Raw genomic sequence first — 17,417 nt, 5'->3', positions numbered from 1 at the left:
AAGGCATCCTTTTCTAGGCTCTTGTGTCCAGATATTCAGTGCCATAAAGAACTCTTTAATTTTAACCCCCCTCAAGGCCATTTTCAGGAGACTGGAGCCTACAGGAGAAAGTCTGCTCTTTCCTGGAAGGCAGAGGCAAGACTGGTAGGATTTATTCTTAAGAAACAGGATGCAGTTTTATTTTACTTTTGCAGTCTTAATTTTTCCTGGTGGCTCCATCTCTCCAGTAACTGAAATTATTATTGCACAATTAAGGTAATGTTACACAGTAAGAGTATAAGAATTGCAAAGTCAGGATAGAAATCTATAAATTCTAGTAAATGCCATCTGAGCAAATGAGTCTTGGCATAGTTACAGTACTGAATGTTATATTTGAAGTATATTTGATTTCAAATCGACAACTTGCCTTTTGATCAAATGGTTTTTCAAGTCTATTTACAACAAAATAAGATGCAGAAGGAAGCCAGTTTGAAGATAGAAAAAAAGCCAGGCCTTGATGTGTTTCTTAGAAATGAGCTAGCTACTGAAAGCTGAGGGTCATAAATTCTGCAACAAGCCTGAGGGGAATTTATGTGCATTCATGAAGTGTGCTTTCATGTTGCCCTGAGTATAGCTGTACTGAGATATGATTAGGCTCTTCTTATCTAGGCCATGCGGAATGTGCTTTGCAGCAATCAGGAAGTTTAGGGAGAGACCAGATCCTTGGGGCTCCTTTTTTGTTTTCTGGGATTTCTCCATGATTGTAGGGATAAGCCACAATTTGTCCAATATTAAAGCAATATTCCTCATGTAATGGACGACTTACCACTATCTGATGATGATGGTTTATGTTTCACCTTATTTCATATTTGATAGAAGAATTTTCTCTTTTTTGCTTAGTAGGAAGGCTGTGTAAACAAGAATTTGAGCTTCAAGGGATAATTAGTAGGCTTAGATTTCAGTAGCTACTTGTTTTATGACAAAAATATATCTGTGTTTCAACAGTAGTTCAAATGAGTAGTCTAAGACTACCTAACTACAGTAAAAGAAATGGTAGTTCACAAGTATACAAAAACTAAATTCCTCTCCGAATGTGGTACAGAGCAATGCAATCTATATTCTTAAAATCATGCTATGTATGTATGTATGTATGTATGTATGTATGTATGTATGTATGTATGAATGTATGTATGTATGTATGTATGTATGTATGTATATATGTATGTATAAAATTTATTGGCCACCTATCTTACCACAGGGTAACTCTGAGTGCTTACAATCATAAAAGTTTAAAGGATGAATAGCTAGATAGCAATGGATGGATGGATGAGGGAGAGAGGAAAGCAGGCACAGGGTCAGGGGAGAGGTGGGATCTGTTATTAATCAATTAACCACCTCCATGCTGATGCTCCTCCATTGGTCTTTAGGCTCTTATTATTTAGGTCAGGAGGTTTGGGATCAACCTCACAAGACAGGCAAGATGTTCCAGAGGACAGATGCAGTGGCAGAGAAGGCCCTATTTCAGGGCCCACTAACTGGAATAAATTGGGCCAATGGGACTCACAGCATGCCTCCTTTTCTGGCATGGGTATGACAGGCCAATCCCAGTGGGATGAGACAGTCCCTTGTCAATTGGATCTATGCCATGAAGAGCTTTAAAAGAGATTATCAACACTTTGAAATGCATCTGCAAGCAGACTGGCAGCCAATGCAGCTCACGGAACATCTGTTACAAGGACCTTTTTTCAGACCCCAAGAACTATCCATGCTGCTTCACTCTGCACCAGCTTTAATTTTTGAATGCTCTTCAAGGGTAGCCCCAAGTAGAGTGCATTACAATAGTCCAACCATGAGATGATCAGGGCCTGAATGACTAAGGGCAGAGACTTCTGATCCAGAAAAGGCAGCAACTGGCACACAACACAAAATTATGCAAAGGCTCTCCTAGCAGTGATTCAAGCAGCAGGTGTGAATCCAGGAGAACCCCCAAGTTGCAGACCAGATCTGTCAAGAGTAATCCCACACTATCCAGAGTCAAAGATGAAGAAGACCTGAATCTTGGGGCCCCGTGCATCCAAAGTCATTCGGTCTTGCCAGGGTTCAATTGAACCCTGTTGTCCCCACTTCCAGGTCCCCAAGTACCAAAAGAGGGCAGCAAGAACATCACTTGGGTCATTAGGAGTAAAAAAAAATTTGGGCATCATCAGAATACTGCAGATACCTAACCCAAAGTGATAGATTATCTCACCCCATGGCTTCATGTCGATGTTAAAAAGGAGTGGAGAGAGTACCGAGCCCTGTAGCATGTCCCAAGATCTCTCACCTCCTACTAACATCAGTTGGGACCAATGTTGAGGAAAGAAGCCAAACCAGCACAAAATTGTGCTACCACCCAGTCCAGCCCATGTAGACTACCCACATATTCCAGTCCAGGCCTCGTTGGCAATGGCCTTCTAAGCTTCTGGGCATAGTTCCTTTTCTTATGTTTGGAGTCCTGAAATTCTAAAAATTGCATCTGAGACTGTTCATGCCTACAGAATATGCAATTGCTTCCTGATATATGAACTATAGTTTAAATTCTAAAGTCACAAACTCCTAGCCTTTACAATTGCAAAATTAGGATTTAATGTATGAGGAAAATATCTGCTGTATAATATACTGCAACCTCAGAATTCAATTTAATAGGTGGCAATGTTGGAATGCTTGTGAAGATTTACAAAAAAAGAAAAGAAAAGACAATTCAGAGTACACCTAGCAGCATTTTTATTTTTATTTTGGTAATGCTGCTTCATTGTTGATTTGGAAGTACACAAGGGCATAACTAATGCCCTGCAGGAGAACCGCACTCTGTTCTTGCAATGGCCAATCATCTGCACAAGGAAGTCCACTAGTTTCCCAGGAGATGGCCTTCAGACACAGTCGCACTACCATTAAGGCTAATAATGATTTCCAGGAATAAGAAACTGCTTTAGACCTTTTCATTAGCCAAATACCATCATTTGAATTACATTGTTAACCTCAAAAGCTTACTGTATAAACTGCATTTAGTTGGTCACAATAAGAAAATTGCCTCACTTTGGATTTATTTAAATGGTTCATTACATCATATTTATTTAATTAGTATTATTTTCTACATTGTAGGCTCCCAACGAGCATCTTCCATTGCAGCATCACGACTGGAACAGGCCATGTCAGAAATAACTATGCAGAGTTCTGCCTCAAAGCAAGGGCCTATTCAGCTGTGGACAACTCTTGAACAGATCTGGTTGCAGGCTGGTAAGTTGTTTTCATGTGATATTCATTCTGAGATTCTGACAATCATCTTGGCATAAATACTGCAGTCACAAAGAATCTTCCATAGATTTGCATTAGCAGGTAGGTAATGTTGGAAGAGCTGAAATCTTGCTTTACAATCTTCTGGAAGGCCACAGGAAACCATCTGATAGCTGGATAACTTCATCGTATTTTCTGGGGGGTTGACGCAGGGGGGGGCTATGAATAGAAATAGAATTATAGTGGGAAACTTCTTAGAAGAAATTCACCCGTATCTGGGGGCTTGGGAATATTTGAAGGAAGAAATGAGAGTAGTTTTTAAACTTTATAATTTGGGGGAGGAAATCACAGAAAAATCATAATTATGGAAATTCAGTCATTCTGTCGTCAAAATTTGGAAGAATCCTAGGAAGATAGAATATTGGAGATTACATACAAACTTTAGGTCATCCATCTATATTATCTTATCTGAGGTCCACATTGCCACCATCAGAAGACAAGATTGGCCTTTAATTCCACGTGTCCCTATATGTTTGGTGAAAAGTCAAACACAAAATAAGTGAATTAAACTTACAAGAGGCTTAATTCCTTTATTTATATTTATTTCATTTTTAAAAAGTAGGTGAGCCTGAAAATTGCATAGCAGAAATTTGCTGTTTTTTGAGAGCTTTGGAAATGTTGAGAATATTAAATATGCCTGTGAGTTGCCTATCTCCTGACAAAATTTATTATTATTATTGATTAAATATTTAAGCTGTCCATTTCCCCTATAAGGTGACTGTGGAGTTGCAGTTTAAGTAATAAATCCTATGAAGAAAAGCTGAATGAATTAAGTGTATCCATATATTTAATTTTTAAAATATATTTCTACATTGAATTCATATTAAAATATCGCAAAGTAATGTACACAATATGCAACTCAAAGGGAAAAATCTGTCATAACATGAACAAAAATACAATAAATCATAGAGCATATAAAAGTTGTAGCTGCACTACAATCATTTGGAGAAGAGATTATTGAATGGGAGATTAAACTTTCATCAAATACTTATAGTACTGTCATACATATAATGACAAATATTGTTCTGCGCCTATGCAGACAACGGAATTAGACCAACAGAACTAAATTTGCAGAAGAGGAGACTTCAATTGACATTAAAAGAAACTGTCCAATGTAACAATTTCTTAGAGGGTAATGAGCTATCCCTCTTCAGTCCTCTGTTTCAAATGTTCTAGTACTGAATTTCTTATACTGAGCAAAAAATTATGTTTTAGTTCTTTTCAATATATGATGTTGTGACTTTCCATTCCAGGTAGCTTTATTTATATATGCACATGTATTAGTTTACATATACTTAACGTACATACACAGATAGTACCCATAGTTTCCAAGACATTATTAGCCATCTGCAACATAAACTGTCATAATATAAAAGGTTAAATGGGAACAAATATTTACTAAATATCAGAAAACAGAAATTGTTGTATAAACATTAACAATTAGAGAGTGTAAAATATTTTGCACTTTATTTAGATTTTTTAAAATTATTGGCTGCTGTAGTAGTACCCTGTAGTGCCCTGTAGTAGCTGTTGTAAACTGCATTTTGTATGATAAGGTGGCACTTATTCTTTTGTAGGTTCTTTTTCTCCTGACTGTGATGCCTCTCTCTGCTTGCCATTGGCAGTCATCTTAACTAAACTCAAGCTTTATCAAATATGGCCATTCCACAGAAAACTTGCTGAAGTAATTGGCTAAATGTCCCAGTTCCAGACTTTACCAGGTGGATGATAATACTATGCTCCATGGCACATATGCAAAGAGATGTTAAAATAGCTAATCCTTCTCTCTCTTCATTGGCAAAACAGAGCAAATCATTTCCATCCCCCCAGCAGAAAATTAAATGTCACCTTTTAAAGAAATATTGAAATGAATGCACCACCAATGTGCAGTGCTGCTAGAAGCCAGAATAGCACAAGACAGTGAGCTAATAGAGAACATGTTTTGCTGTGTTATATATACAGTAATCTGGTAATATATTCATTTCCTTCCTGTAATACATTTTCACTGTTTTGATTGTGATAGACAGTTTCCATAGAAATCTGATTTCAAATCTGAGGAAAAATGGTTGAGGTAGAATTTCTCAACATATTTAATACTGTAAGATCAAGGACTTAAATACTTGCTTGCCTCTACAACAACATTGGTGCCATTTTTCTGGGGAAAAATCAAAGTATATTGGCCAACATTGCTTTTCTGAATTTTATGCGGATCTTCCACCTACCAAATAGTTATGTTTGTCCTTATTAGATTTTTCTGTGACTAAAGAACAAGTAAACAATTCCAGCATATCGTTTCTGTTCTACTCCAGAAGCAAGTGAAGTTCCTCACAAATGGATAAAGTAGTAGGGAGGGAGGTTTCAATTCACAAGGATCAGAGGCTACACAGATTAGAGAGTTATTTGGGAGATAAAATGTTGCTTCCAGGATTAGAGGCAATGTAATGCTGAAGGCTGCTTGCTGGACAAAAACAGTCCAAGAGAGTTATCATCCGAGCCTGTTCATCTCTAATAATTCAAAACTGAAACATCCGCTGGCTTTTATATCTTATCTTTATAAGTTGGAAACAGAAACTTCTTGATAAAACAAATCCTTTTTGCAAAAAGTTCAATCCACAGCTCTACTTTTTTCAGGTTAAAAAAGGCCTGAACTAGCAATAAGGGGAACTTTGATCCCAGATGGTTCATCTGCACTTTAAAAAGCCATTTGGTTTCTCAGGACAGAAATCCAATTGTTTCCGCCTGAGTAGTAACAAGGAGAATGATTCTTGACACTGCTTTTGAATGCATTCAGAGCTCCAGATCAGTGTTTATATAAACCAGCTCTAAGCTTCTTTCCATTGTATATCAGCGGCAAATTGATATGGTTCATCAACAATAAACTGCCAGAAGTAATACTGTTCAAAAAATAACTGCAGATCTGTTCTGCAGAGGACAGGCCATCCATGAAGCACTTGCTGTCCTTCTCAGACCCAGTGGTAAAATATCACTGAAATATTTTTTCTTTCTTTACAAAAAAACCTAGCTATCTTGAGTCCAAGACCAGTCAACATTTGGCAGACAAGGCAAAAGGGAGTCACTATGCAACGTGAAGATCTTAGGTTGTTTTCACACAACATGCTAACACATGTTTAACTGACTAATGGTTTAGTAAACCAACCTAATCTCCTGGGTTCAAAACACCATAAATCAGGCATACACAAACAATATTTACAGACCCCTCACATCCTGGACATAAACTGTTTCAACTCCTTCGATCGCGAGCCTAGAGCCAGAAAACGCGAGCCGCTGCCACCACCTCCTCCTCCCCCTCCTCCCCCCGAACGGACTGAAAGCAGCTAGGGCTGAGGAAACAGAGCCACTGCCACCACCTCCTCCTCCCCCTCCTCCTCCCGAGCGGACTGAAAGCAGCTAGGGCTGAGGAAACGAAGCCACCTCGGCTCGTGTTGTTTTCTGAGCCTAGAGCCAGGGCGCTTTCATTGCACGGCGGAGCTTCTTGTTTCAGGAAACACCGGGCATCGTTGCTGCCCCCTGAGGGAAGGGCAATTCTGGGCTGTGCGATTGGGGGACTTCGTGGCTTTGGGTGGGTGGGTGGGAGCGAGGACGGACAGAGTCCGCGAAGCGGGGCTTGCCTGCCCTTGCTGGCTGCTTCTGCTTCCTTAGGGGCGGGGAAGGGGGCTCATCTGGACCAAGGGTGAGTCTCCGCCTCAGTTTCCCCTGAAGGATCTTCCGTCGCTTTTGCCTTCTCCCTATGTCTTCACTCTGTTAAAATCCCCCCCCACACACACACACTTATTTTCAGGCGGATAGATTTCGTGTCTGAGCATTCTCACATGACGGTGGGTCTTCCCCCCCCCCCAAAAAAAACAGTTAAATAAAGAAAAAACAATATATCCTCATGCAAGAACTTTTCTGCTTCCGATTACCCCCATGCTTACAAGTTGCAAAGGAAACACGGAAGCAGGGAAGCGGCTGCTCAGCTCCGGAGCTCCACCATTTTTTTTTTTTTTCAGAGGGAATCTCACTTGAGTATAAGCCGAGGGGGGTTTTTTCAGCACAAAAAATGTGCTGAAAAACTCGGCTTATACTTGAGTCAATAAGTTTTCCCAGTTTTTTGAGGCAAAATTAGGTGCCTCGTCTTATATTTGGGTCGACTTATACTCGAGTATATACGGTATCTCTTTTTGAGATTACCTATTCCAATAGTTAACTGTTCTTGCCATCTGAAATTCTTCCTAATGTTTAACTTCCTTATAGTTTCAATACACTGTTTCTGTGTCTGGCCTCCAGGGCAACAGTCCACTCCTCCCTCCTTTTGCTCTCGTGAGGACAACCATCACATTTCCCTGTGATCTTGTCTTCCACAAGAAAAGCATACCAATTCCTGTAAGATTTGATTTCCAGTTCTCTCATCATCTCTGAACACTTTTTCATTGTTCTTCTTAGGTGCAGATAAATCCTATCCTGCTTGGTTTGGGATGTTGTACAGGTAGTCCTGGACTTATAACAATTTTTTAAGTGACTATTCAAAGTTACAGTGGCACTGAAAAAATTGACTTATGACTGTTTTTCACAGTTACGACCTTTCCAGCTTCCCCATTAGCAACTGGTTCAAATTTATAACCATTGCTGGGTCCCAAGATCATGTGTTCACTTTTTGTGACCTTCTGACAAGCAAAGTCAATGGGGAAGCCAGATTCATTTAACAACCAGGTTAACTTATCAACTGCAGTGATTGACTTAACAGCTGAGGCAAGAAAGGTCGTAAAATGGAACAAAATTCACTTAACAAATGTCTCACTTAACAACAGGAATTTTGGGCTCAATTGAGGTCATAAGTTGAGGAGTACCTGTACCTATTCTGTCTCATGTTGAGATCTTCATTAAGCCATGGAAAACCTATAACCCTTCAAAAGCCATTAGGCTATAATTCTCATCAAACTTACCATCATAATCAATACTGAAGCATAAGGGAAGTTGCACTCTCTCAATCTTAGCAACTTTAAGATGTGGGGTCTTCAACTCCCGGAATTCCCCAGCCGATATACTCAAAATTGTTGAGGTTGAGAACCATTGGTCTAATCTACCAGGATTTCCTCCTATGGCTGCAGGATTATAAGATTAAAGTATTCTGGGGATCACAATCCTTCATAGATAATTCTAGTTTAAGATCATTATATGGGGAATTTGCAAAAATGAGCACAAAGATTTTATGACCAAAATTGTTTTCTTCCTTCTCCTCCTCTTTTATAGGTTTATTTACAAAGCTATTATATCAGTAGCCTGGCTTCCCATTCATTTCCTATTGTCAACAAAATTTCTTCTCAATCAGCCACCATTTTTTTTTTGTTGTGCTGCTAGAAAAATTCTGCTTCTATCATTTTATTTATTTTCCATAGAATAAGCAATAGGATGGAAATTGGCTTTTTAACTTTTTTTTTTAACCTAAATTAAACCACCCACATACATCACCCTCTATTGATTTTCAGTCCATCCTTTGAATAAATAATCCTCACTGTTAAAATCTTCCTCACTGCCATGAATATATTTTATTGTTCTTATTTACATACATTTCATCTTGTTACATTTGTGCTTATGTTTTTTTGTTTTTTAATTGTAGCAATGCAAATGGTACATTTATGAGCCCACACAGATTCAGAACAGCTGAAAAAAATCCAGAGAAGTGCTATTCAGTGCTCACATTTTCAAATTGCTTATGTCTCCAGCCTATTTCATTTCTCCTCCTCCTCCTCCCCCCCTCCCTTTGGTAGATAAAATTATATTGTTGGTTACTAACAGATAGTTGAATATGACAAAATCCTTATGCAATATTCCTCCTATTATCCTCATTTAGTTCCAAATTCAGCAGGTTTTTTTAATGCATCTGACTACTTTTTTATGCCTTTGAATTAAGTCCACTGATTGTATGTTCAGCACTTCTTCCCCAGATATTTCAATACCTCTCTGAAGAAGTCTGCTTTTCCCCAATTTTACCTAAGCCTTTAAAAGATGGAAGTTTCAGATAAAGCCTTCAGCATTAAGTATGGGCAACTTTATTTATAGCCTATGGCATACTCCCCCACAAGTCTGTTCTGCCTTATTCCAATCATCATAATCCCTTGTGGGGTAGAGTGTGGGCAACTGAATATAGCTTGCAGAGTGTTTTAATGGCCTGATGCCCTTCCTGTCACCAATATGGAGTTTTGTTAAGCAGATATATTCTCATTGTGCCCAGAGAGAGAGAGAGATCTGCCTCTACCTAGGATCAAACTCACAGCCTCCTGATTGTGAGGCAAGAGCTCTACCTCTAGACCACTGCACCTAGAGCGTATCAGTGTTTTATTTATTACAGTATTAAATTTTTATTTATTAAATGTATTTTCGGCAAAGGGCACATTTTAATAAAAGCCCAGGTCCTGAAAATGCCTCTATCTTTGTATATACCATATTTTTCAGAGAATAAGACTCTCTGAAGTATAAGACACACCTAGTTTTGGGGGAAGAAAACAAGAAAAAAAAAATCTGCCTGTGCCTCCAAGCAATTTGTCTCCTTGCAGCAAATACAATCTGCTTCAGCTTCAGCACAGCCTGATTAGGCCTAAAATGGGGCACGCAGAAGCAGCAATAGGCTATGGCAATCCCTGCAGCCTGAAACAGCTGATTGTTGGGAGGCTGATCCAACTGACAATCAGCTGCTTGTGCTAATCAGGCTGTGCTGAAGCTGAAACAGGCTGTTTGCTGCGAGGAGCCAAATTGCTGGGAGGCAGAGGCCGAACGGTGGGGGCTGGTGGGTGGGCAGGTCTTCGGCAACATTCACTGTATAAGACACACAGACATTTCCACCCACTTTTGGAGGTGGGAAAAGTGTTTTTTATACTCTGAAGAATATTCAGATGGTGCTGAAAAAGAGAAATGATGGAAAATCTTAGGATTTTAATAATTTCTTCCATTGGTGATATTTATAATGTGCCTTCCTTTTAAATATTGCCGGTATTTTTAACCAGATTTAATAATACTCAAGAGGCTGGTTTGTGTAGACATCACACTGCTGAAAAAAAGTCAAGGAATTAAAACGGAAAATGAAGTCCTGCTGGCATTATTTGCAAATACAGTACAATTTTTAAGAATACAAAGGCTTTTGAAATTAACAGATCTTCCTGAAGGCAGCCAGTGTTTGAGGGTTATTTCATAGTGTTCTTTTTACCCACTAGGCAGTAGGATTCGTCCTCATTAGCCACAGACACTCTGGGTGTTAAAGGAACATGTTGTTATACAGTGGCAGCACACAGCCAACTGTTTTACAGTAGGTCAGATTGTTCATCTAGTTCTAGTTCTGTCCAGGTTGACCAAGGAAGGTTGTCCTGGAAGAAAAGATATTCCTTATTTTATATTATCTGATGCTTTTATATGAGGGTTTGAACCAGAAGCTTTCTCCAAGCAAAGCATGTCTTCTCCCATTGTCTTTTTCCTCTATAAAATGAGAGCTCGCTTTTCAATCCCCCCCACCCCAAATTCTCAGGAGTGTGAGAAATAGGATCCTCAGATTATTTTTCTGAGGCCACCTGAGAAAACGTCATGACAGGTCCTCATTAGCAGGAAGAAATTCTGCTCACCCACAGATACTGTTGTCTTGAGAGGTCAAATAATACAAATATAGGGGCAAAGCCTGAAAGGAAATGTTGTTTGTCTTTATCAGATCCATTGATTCAATTGAAATAAATATGTTCATTAGAAAAAGCTCAGGATCTTTACTTTTGAAGATCTTTGAGATTAAATTGAATTGCCTTGCACTGCAATAATAAAAAAAGCATTATGTCAAAAGATAATGTAACTGCATTCCAGAACTCATGCATCTGGAAACAATATTAAGAGATACATCTTCAGGCCTTGACTCCTCATACCTGTTGTATGATCTCCCTTAGCTGCACACTGCTCAGCATTAACGTATTTTTAAAATGCATGGACATCATTTTACTAATTTTTAATTTGTATTTTTCAGTCTCTAATACTGAAAATATAAAGTATAGCTCTAAAAACTAGGCAGTTTTTGGAAGAAATGATATACAAAAATGCACCTTTCCTGAGATATCTAAATTACTTCATTACTGTTTCCTGATTGAGGATTCTAAGTCTAAGTCAAGGATTACCTGTATATCATTTAACAGATAATCAGAGTTGGAAGGGACCTTGTAGGTCATCTAGTCCAACCTCCCGCCCAAGCGGGAGACCCTACCATTTCCAACAAATGACAGTCCAATCTCTTCTTAAAAGTCTCAAGTGATGGTGCTTCCACAACTTCCGAGGGCAAGCTGTTCCATTGGTTGATTGTTCTCACTGTCAGAAAGTTTCTCCTTATTTCCAGGTTAAATCTCTCCTTGTTCAGTTTCCATCCATTATTCCTCGTCTGGCCTATAGGTGCTTTAGAAAATAGCTTGACCCCTTCCTCCCTGTGGCTGCCCCTCAAATATTGGAAGACCGCTATCATGTCTCCCCTGGACCTCCTCTTTACTAGACTAGCCAAGCCCAGGAGGAGGGGGCTGGAGACAAGCTAAATGGTGGGACTGACACACTCAGGTCAACTCTCCTGCCACTCATCTTTCTAAGACAGGGGTGTCAAGTTCACATTGTCATGGTGACATCATGTGACGTATTGGGACTTTTTTTTCCATCTTTGCTAAACTGGGCGTGGGTGTGGCCAGCACATGACATATCCGGCCCACAAGCTGGAAGTATGGCCAGGGTCCTCAGCTCCGCTACCATCAGCTACTTAGTCTCAGCTATCATTCCATAGCTAAATAACACCCCTCATCCTTCTTACAAATGAAGGTGTTACTTTACAGCTACCTTTCACAAGTAGTTTTTTTTTTTCAAGACACTAGGGGTTCCATGCAAGATTATGACTGACATTTTTTTTTAACTATGCATGCTACATAATACTAGCATTCACAGTGGTAGGAATTATTGCATGCTGTGACTCAGCTGCAGCCTGCTGCTTTGTTATTATTATAACCATTGTAAAACATGGGTTGTGAGTAGGTTAGAAGTGAATTGTACTGACAAGTTTTTGTATTTTTTGCAATTTTTAATACAGGAGTTCCCTGAGGCCTGAACATTATTTCAAGGATTTCTCCAGGGGGAGAAGTTTGAGAAACTCTGCTTTAAGGATTGGGTTTCCCCCCCCCCCTGTTCTTTCTTTTGTTATGTGACAATATTAAATGTTGTCAGCTCTTCCCTTGATATTCTAATGGTGTCTGATACCAGAGAACTGAATAATTGTAATTATTTATTTTAAAAATATTTTTTCCAATAGCATTAGGAAGAATTACTAATTTGCCTGTTGAAATATTTCATGAACTAGTTCAGTAAAAACAAAATATAGTCATCTAAAGATTTTAATGAGGGCTTAGTAACTGTTTTACATAGATCATAATAATGTTTACATTAACAAAACTGGATCCATGTCATCAGATTGCATTAGTATTCTTGCCCAGTATTTCCAGTTGAGAAACGCAGGCACATATTACAACTTGTTGCAAAACATAAACATTAGAGCAATCTTGTTGCTCATACTTTTCCTTTGTAAAAATAGACTCCCATCTATCTCTTATATATTGTAAATACATCTAGGGACTGAGGGTGGAGTGCTAATACTTTTAAGTAAAAAATAACCTGTTCTTTCTAATGTTCTCTTTATGAAACATTAAGATGCAAAATGTTTTTAAATTTAAGCTATAAAAAAGATAGTTTTAAATAATTTCTTATTATTCAGTCGGAAAGGTTCTCAAAATGGTTTCCATCAGATCGATAGTTTCCAGAGAGGTATTTATGTTATTTTTTTGCAGCAAAAAGAGTAGAGGCAATTTAAAAACTGAAAAATGCACAATTTAAAAGGCACAACATAAAAGAAAGAAGAATTTTTCATCAATATATAAAATACTTATAATGTGGCTAAATGAAGCTGGTCCCCAAATTGAACTGAATAGTGAAGTCCTACATAATTCCCCTCTGTTCAGGCAATTGGATTGACTGCAAACAGATGATAGGAGTCAGATGGGACAGTTTTCAGCCATTGCATTTATTCTCATCAAACAAGATAGAATGTCTCTGATTTTCTGAAACCATTAGCATCAAACATGAAGGAATCAAGACTCCAATGTATTGATGTACAACTGTAATGAGCTATTTAAATCAGAGAAGAAAAAAATGATGCTTGTGATGTTGCCAGAGTTCATTATTTTGACTATCTGTGTCTAAGGATATGCATATCAGTGTCAATTAGATCCGCCCAAAAATACAAAAGGAGAATTCAGAGCTGGACTTTTGCAACAGTTTAAAAAAGTATAAACATGAGGACCCAGAGCTGTAAGTGACCATCAGTTTTGTGGTTTCCGAGAATAGGTGGAACCAAAATGCATTGAATTGGGAAGAATTTTAGAGTGGGGTTGTGAGTCAAACTGGATGCTTTAAGTTTGGCAGATGGTCAGGACACCCATTTCTGCTGTAAAGCTCCTGAAATTCCCACACACGCACACCTTTCCCTGATAGTTGCAGTGAACTTTTTTAAGCTTTTGGATCTGAGGTCAAAGAGATATCCAGAATCAAGGTCAGCCTCAGTTGTCAAAAGTTGCTGATAATTTTGTGTTAAATGCTTTTTCCCAGCCTTCCTGTCAGATGGTGATCCATTCAAAATCCAAGAAAGAAATACTTAGATTCCATTAATTAGAGAAAAGATATATTTTACTGGAAATCAAGTGGTAGCAACAAAAGAATTCTGAATCTGAGAAAATGGGCGCGTAAAATATACAAAGTGATGGCAACATTCCCACCTCCAATAGTTCAAATGGCTCATCCAATTAAAAGTTGTATATAGCATCATGTGGGCATCTCCAGGTGGTGATGAGGCCTCTGTCCATTTACCTTGTCATGTTTTGATAAAGAGTTGCGGTTGGGCATAGCATAGGATAGAAGCCTAAGCAAGAAACTCCCCCCCCCCAACTTATACAGTTCTGTTTTGTGAAACCTCCAGCTCGCTTCCCATAATCATGTCCCCCCCCCCCGTTACTTATGACAGCCGAAATCAAAGCAAAGGAAGAAAATCTTGAAGGCTGACAAGGTTGTTTTAGAGTTAAAATTAAGTAGACCCCTATAGTTGTTACAGGGTTCATTCGTAACCAAAGTCATGAAATGTGTATTGTTATATCTAAACACAAACTGTACCTTTCCACACTTGCATCATGACATCATATACAAGTATTAAGGGGTGGTGTATATCACTTGCCTTCTCCTCCCCCTCCCCCCTCCAAAAATCTTTGTGAAGTACCCTGGGCTCAAATAAAAACAATATCAATATAAAATAATAATTTCACAGATTCTCTATGGATCAGCAATGGTCAGTTTTTATTTGTATGCAAATATTGCTGTCATTTCTCTGATGGCAGCAATAACAAAGGAGGATTTCCAAAAAATTGCCAGGCAGAGCACAAGAAACTTTGGACTGGTGAGTATAGCAATTCCTTGGATGGGCCTCACAGATACTGTAAAATGTCTGGATCTTGTATATATTTTCTTTTATTAGAAATATTGATAGGGTGAGGTGCTTTTTGTTAAACTGATGAAAAGAACCCTCCTCCCATTAGAAACCTAGTTTCAGAGCAGGCAACGCTCTTGGTATTACATAGCTTTATATATTCACCAAGAGAATTACAGTCTTCTTCCCCACAGAGCAATAACAAAAGTGAAAGCTCTAAATGAACCCATATATTTGTTGAAAGGGCAGAGAAAGACCAAAGAAAGGGCTGTATTCCACACAAAAAAGGAGAAATGAAAAATATTTTTTTAAAAGCTACTTTTCTTTAAAACCCATCACCTACGTTTTTGTTGATTCAATTCAAGCATGCACAAATACAGGAAAAAGGGTCAAATCAATACCTTAAAGATAATCGTGGGTCACAAAGCTGGTGTGATCCAACTGTTTAGTGACTGTTGGTGCAGCAGCAATGATATCAATGAGCCTTGGAAGTGCTTGAGAGCATGTATTTGATGTCAGAGTTGGCTGTGAAAACCTAGGCTGAGATTGGATCTTCCTAAGCAGTGGCAACATTTGGTGGCAGCAAATTCAAGAAGTTTTCAAAAAAATCACTAGGCCAGCACAAATCTGGTGGCAGGCCACATATTCTGCAGGCCCAATTTAAGTAGACCAAATGAAAAATTCATTGTATGGCCTGAAAAAATTGTCATAATCATAATAATCATTATACCTTTAATATTATCGAACAACAGCATCTGCCTATCCTTGGGAAAGACTCAAGAAGTGGACAAAAATGTCAAATCCATTCTTAATATCTGGCTGTGCAACCAACAATCCAACCTAGAAATAAGGAGACATTTTCTGATAATGAGAACAATTAATAGACTAGCTTGGCTTCAGGAGGTTGTGGGTGCTCCATCACTGGAGATTTCAAAAAATAGATTGGATAACCATTTTACCAGGCGGTTTAAGGTCTGGTAGGGGGCTGGACTAGAGCACCTCTGAGGTCCCTTCAAACCCTATGATTCTCATGTTTTATAGATTTCTAGCACCTTTTGAAAATCCATGCGCCATAAGCAAGTTATCTTTCCTGTGACCATTATTTTTAAGTTACTAATATTCTCAATGTTTTGTGATCTCCAGAATAAAGCTTAGAATATATCTGTGCTTTGTTTTGGGTTCTGTAGCTGAAGTCTTCATGGAACAACAGCATCTCAAAGAAGCAGGCTTTTGTATCCAGGAGGCAGCCAGTCTCTTTCCCACATCTCATGCTGTGCTGTACATGCGGGGGAGGCTTGCAGAGATGAATGGCAGCTTGGAAGAGGCTAAGCAGTTGTATGATGAAGCATTAACTGTGAATCCAAGTGGAGTGGAAATCATGAACTGTTTGGTAAGTATGCACAATCTGTGTTTATGTCCTTGCTATGGCCCTTGGAATCCCAAGAATTATTTTAAAATTCAGATCAGCCATAGGATTGGAAATATTTCTAGAAATCCTTACTTGTACTTCAGTGGATCTGCCAGGGTTTCTTTATGCTTTTAATGTTGCAATTCTAGTGAGTTCCTTACAATAGCAGGGATCCATAATTTTTGGGACTGATGTGCAACATTTGAAATGTTGAGAACATGTTGTAGGGGCTATTTAGGCATTGTAGCAAATAAACAGACACATTCACCATGAAATAAGAACTGAAGAATTCTTGGGCCCAGTACTCTTTAACATGTTCATCAATGATTTGGACAAGGGGATAGATGGGGAACTCATCAAATTTTCAGGCCACACCAAGCTGGCAGAAATACTTCAGAAGATAGACTTAAGATACATAAAGATCTTGACAGCAATAGCACTTATATCCTGCTTCATAGTGCTTTACAGCCCCCTCAAAGAAGTTTACAGAACAAACATATTGCCCCCAACAATCCAGGTCCTCATTTTAGTGACCTTGGAAGGATGGAAGGCTGAATCAGTCTTGAGCCGCTCAGAATTGAACTCCTGGAGTAATCAATGAGTTAACCTGCAGTACTGCATTCTAACCACTGCACCACCACGGCTCTTGGACAGACATGAACATTGGGCCCTATCTAACATAATGAAATTCATTGATGAAAAAAGTAAGGTTCTACATTTAGGCAATAAATACTGAATGCACATGTATAGTATAGGTAATACCTGTCTCAATAGCAGTAATTTTAAGAAGGATCTTGGAGTTTAAGGGACAATTGCTTAAATATAAGCCAGCCGTGTGCTACAGCTGCCAAAGAAGCCCAACACAGTCTTAGGCTGTATTAACAGAGGGATCAAATCAAGATCACATGAGGTGTTAATACCAAAAAATTACTGCACCTCTGTATGGTTTGCCAATTGCACAGTGGCAGATAGGAAAGCACTCCAAAGGGTTAACGTCATTGGCCAGAAGATCATTGGTTGCCCTCTCTCCTCTTTGGAAGAGCTTTATAGCTCCTGCTGCCTTAAGAAAGTTCAAAACATTCTCAAAGATCCATCTCATCCTGGGAACCCTTTTTTTGAACTATTACCATCTGGTAGACGGTACAGAATAATAAAAACAAGGACAAACAGGCT

The 17,417-nt window shown here is 38.7% G+C and overlaps 1 protein-coding gene across 1 annotated transcript in view; it reads left to right on the top strand.

Moving 5' to 3' along the window:
* The window catches only part of TTC7A (tetratricopeptide repeat domain 7A), a 159,727-nt gene that overhangs the window by 108,165 nt on the left and 34,145 nt on the right, over nt 1–17,417 (top strand). The window contains exons 18-19 of the mRNA XM_026695868.2: nt 3,121–3,255; nt 16,024–16,226. Of these exons, the coding sequence (XP_026551653.1) occupies nt 3,121–3,255; nt 16,024–16,226 (338 nt within the window). The remainder of the gene's footprint in view (nt 1–3,120; nt 3,256–16,023; nt 16,227–17,417) is intronic.

Source organism: Pseudonaja textilis, chromosome 1 (genome assembly GCF_049901715.1).
Source record: "Pseudonaja textilis isolate UNSWEBS1 chromosome 1, rPseTex1.2, whole genome shotgun sequence".
Lineage (NCBI taxonomy): Eukaryota > Metazoa > Chordata > Lepidosauria > Squamata > Elapidae > Pseudonaja > Pseudonaja textilis.
The sequence above is the reverse complement of the archived record's forward strand: the minus strand, read 5'-3'. Positions and strand labels throughout refer to the sequence as shown.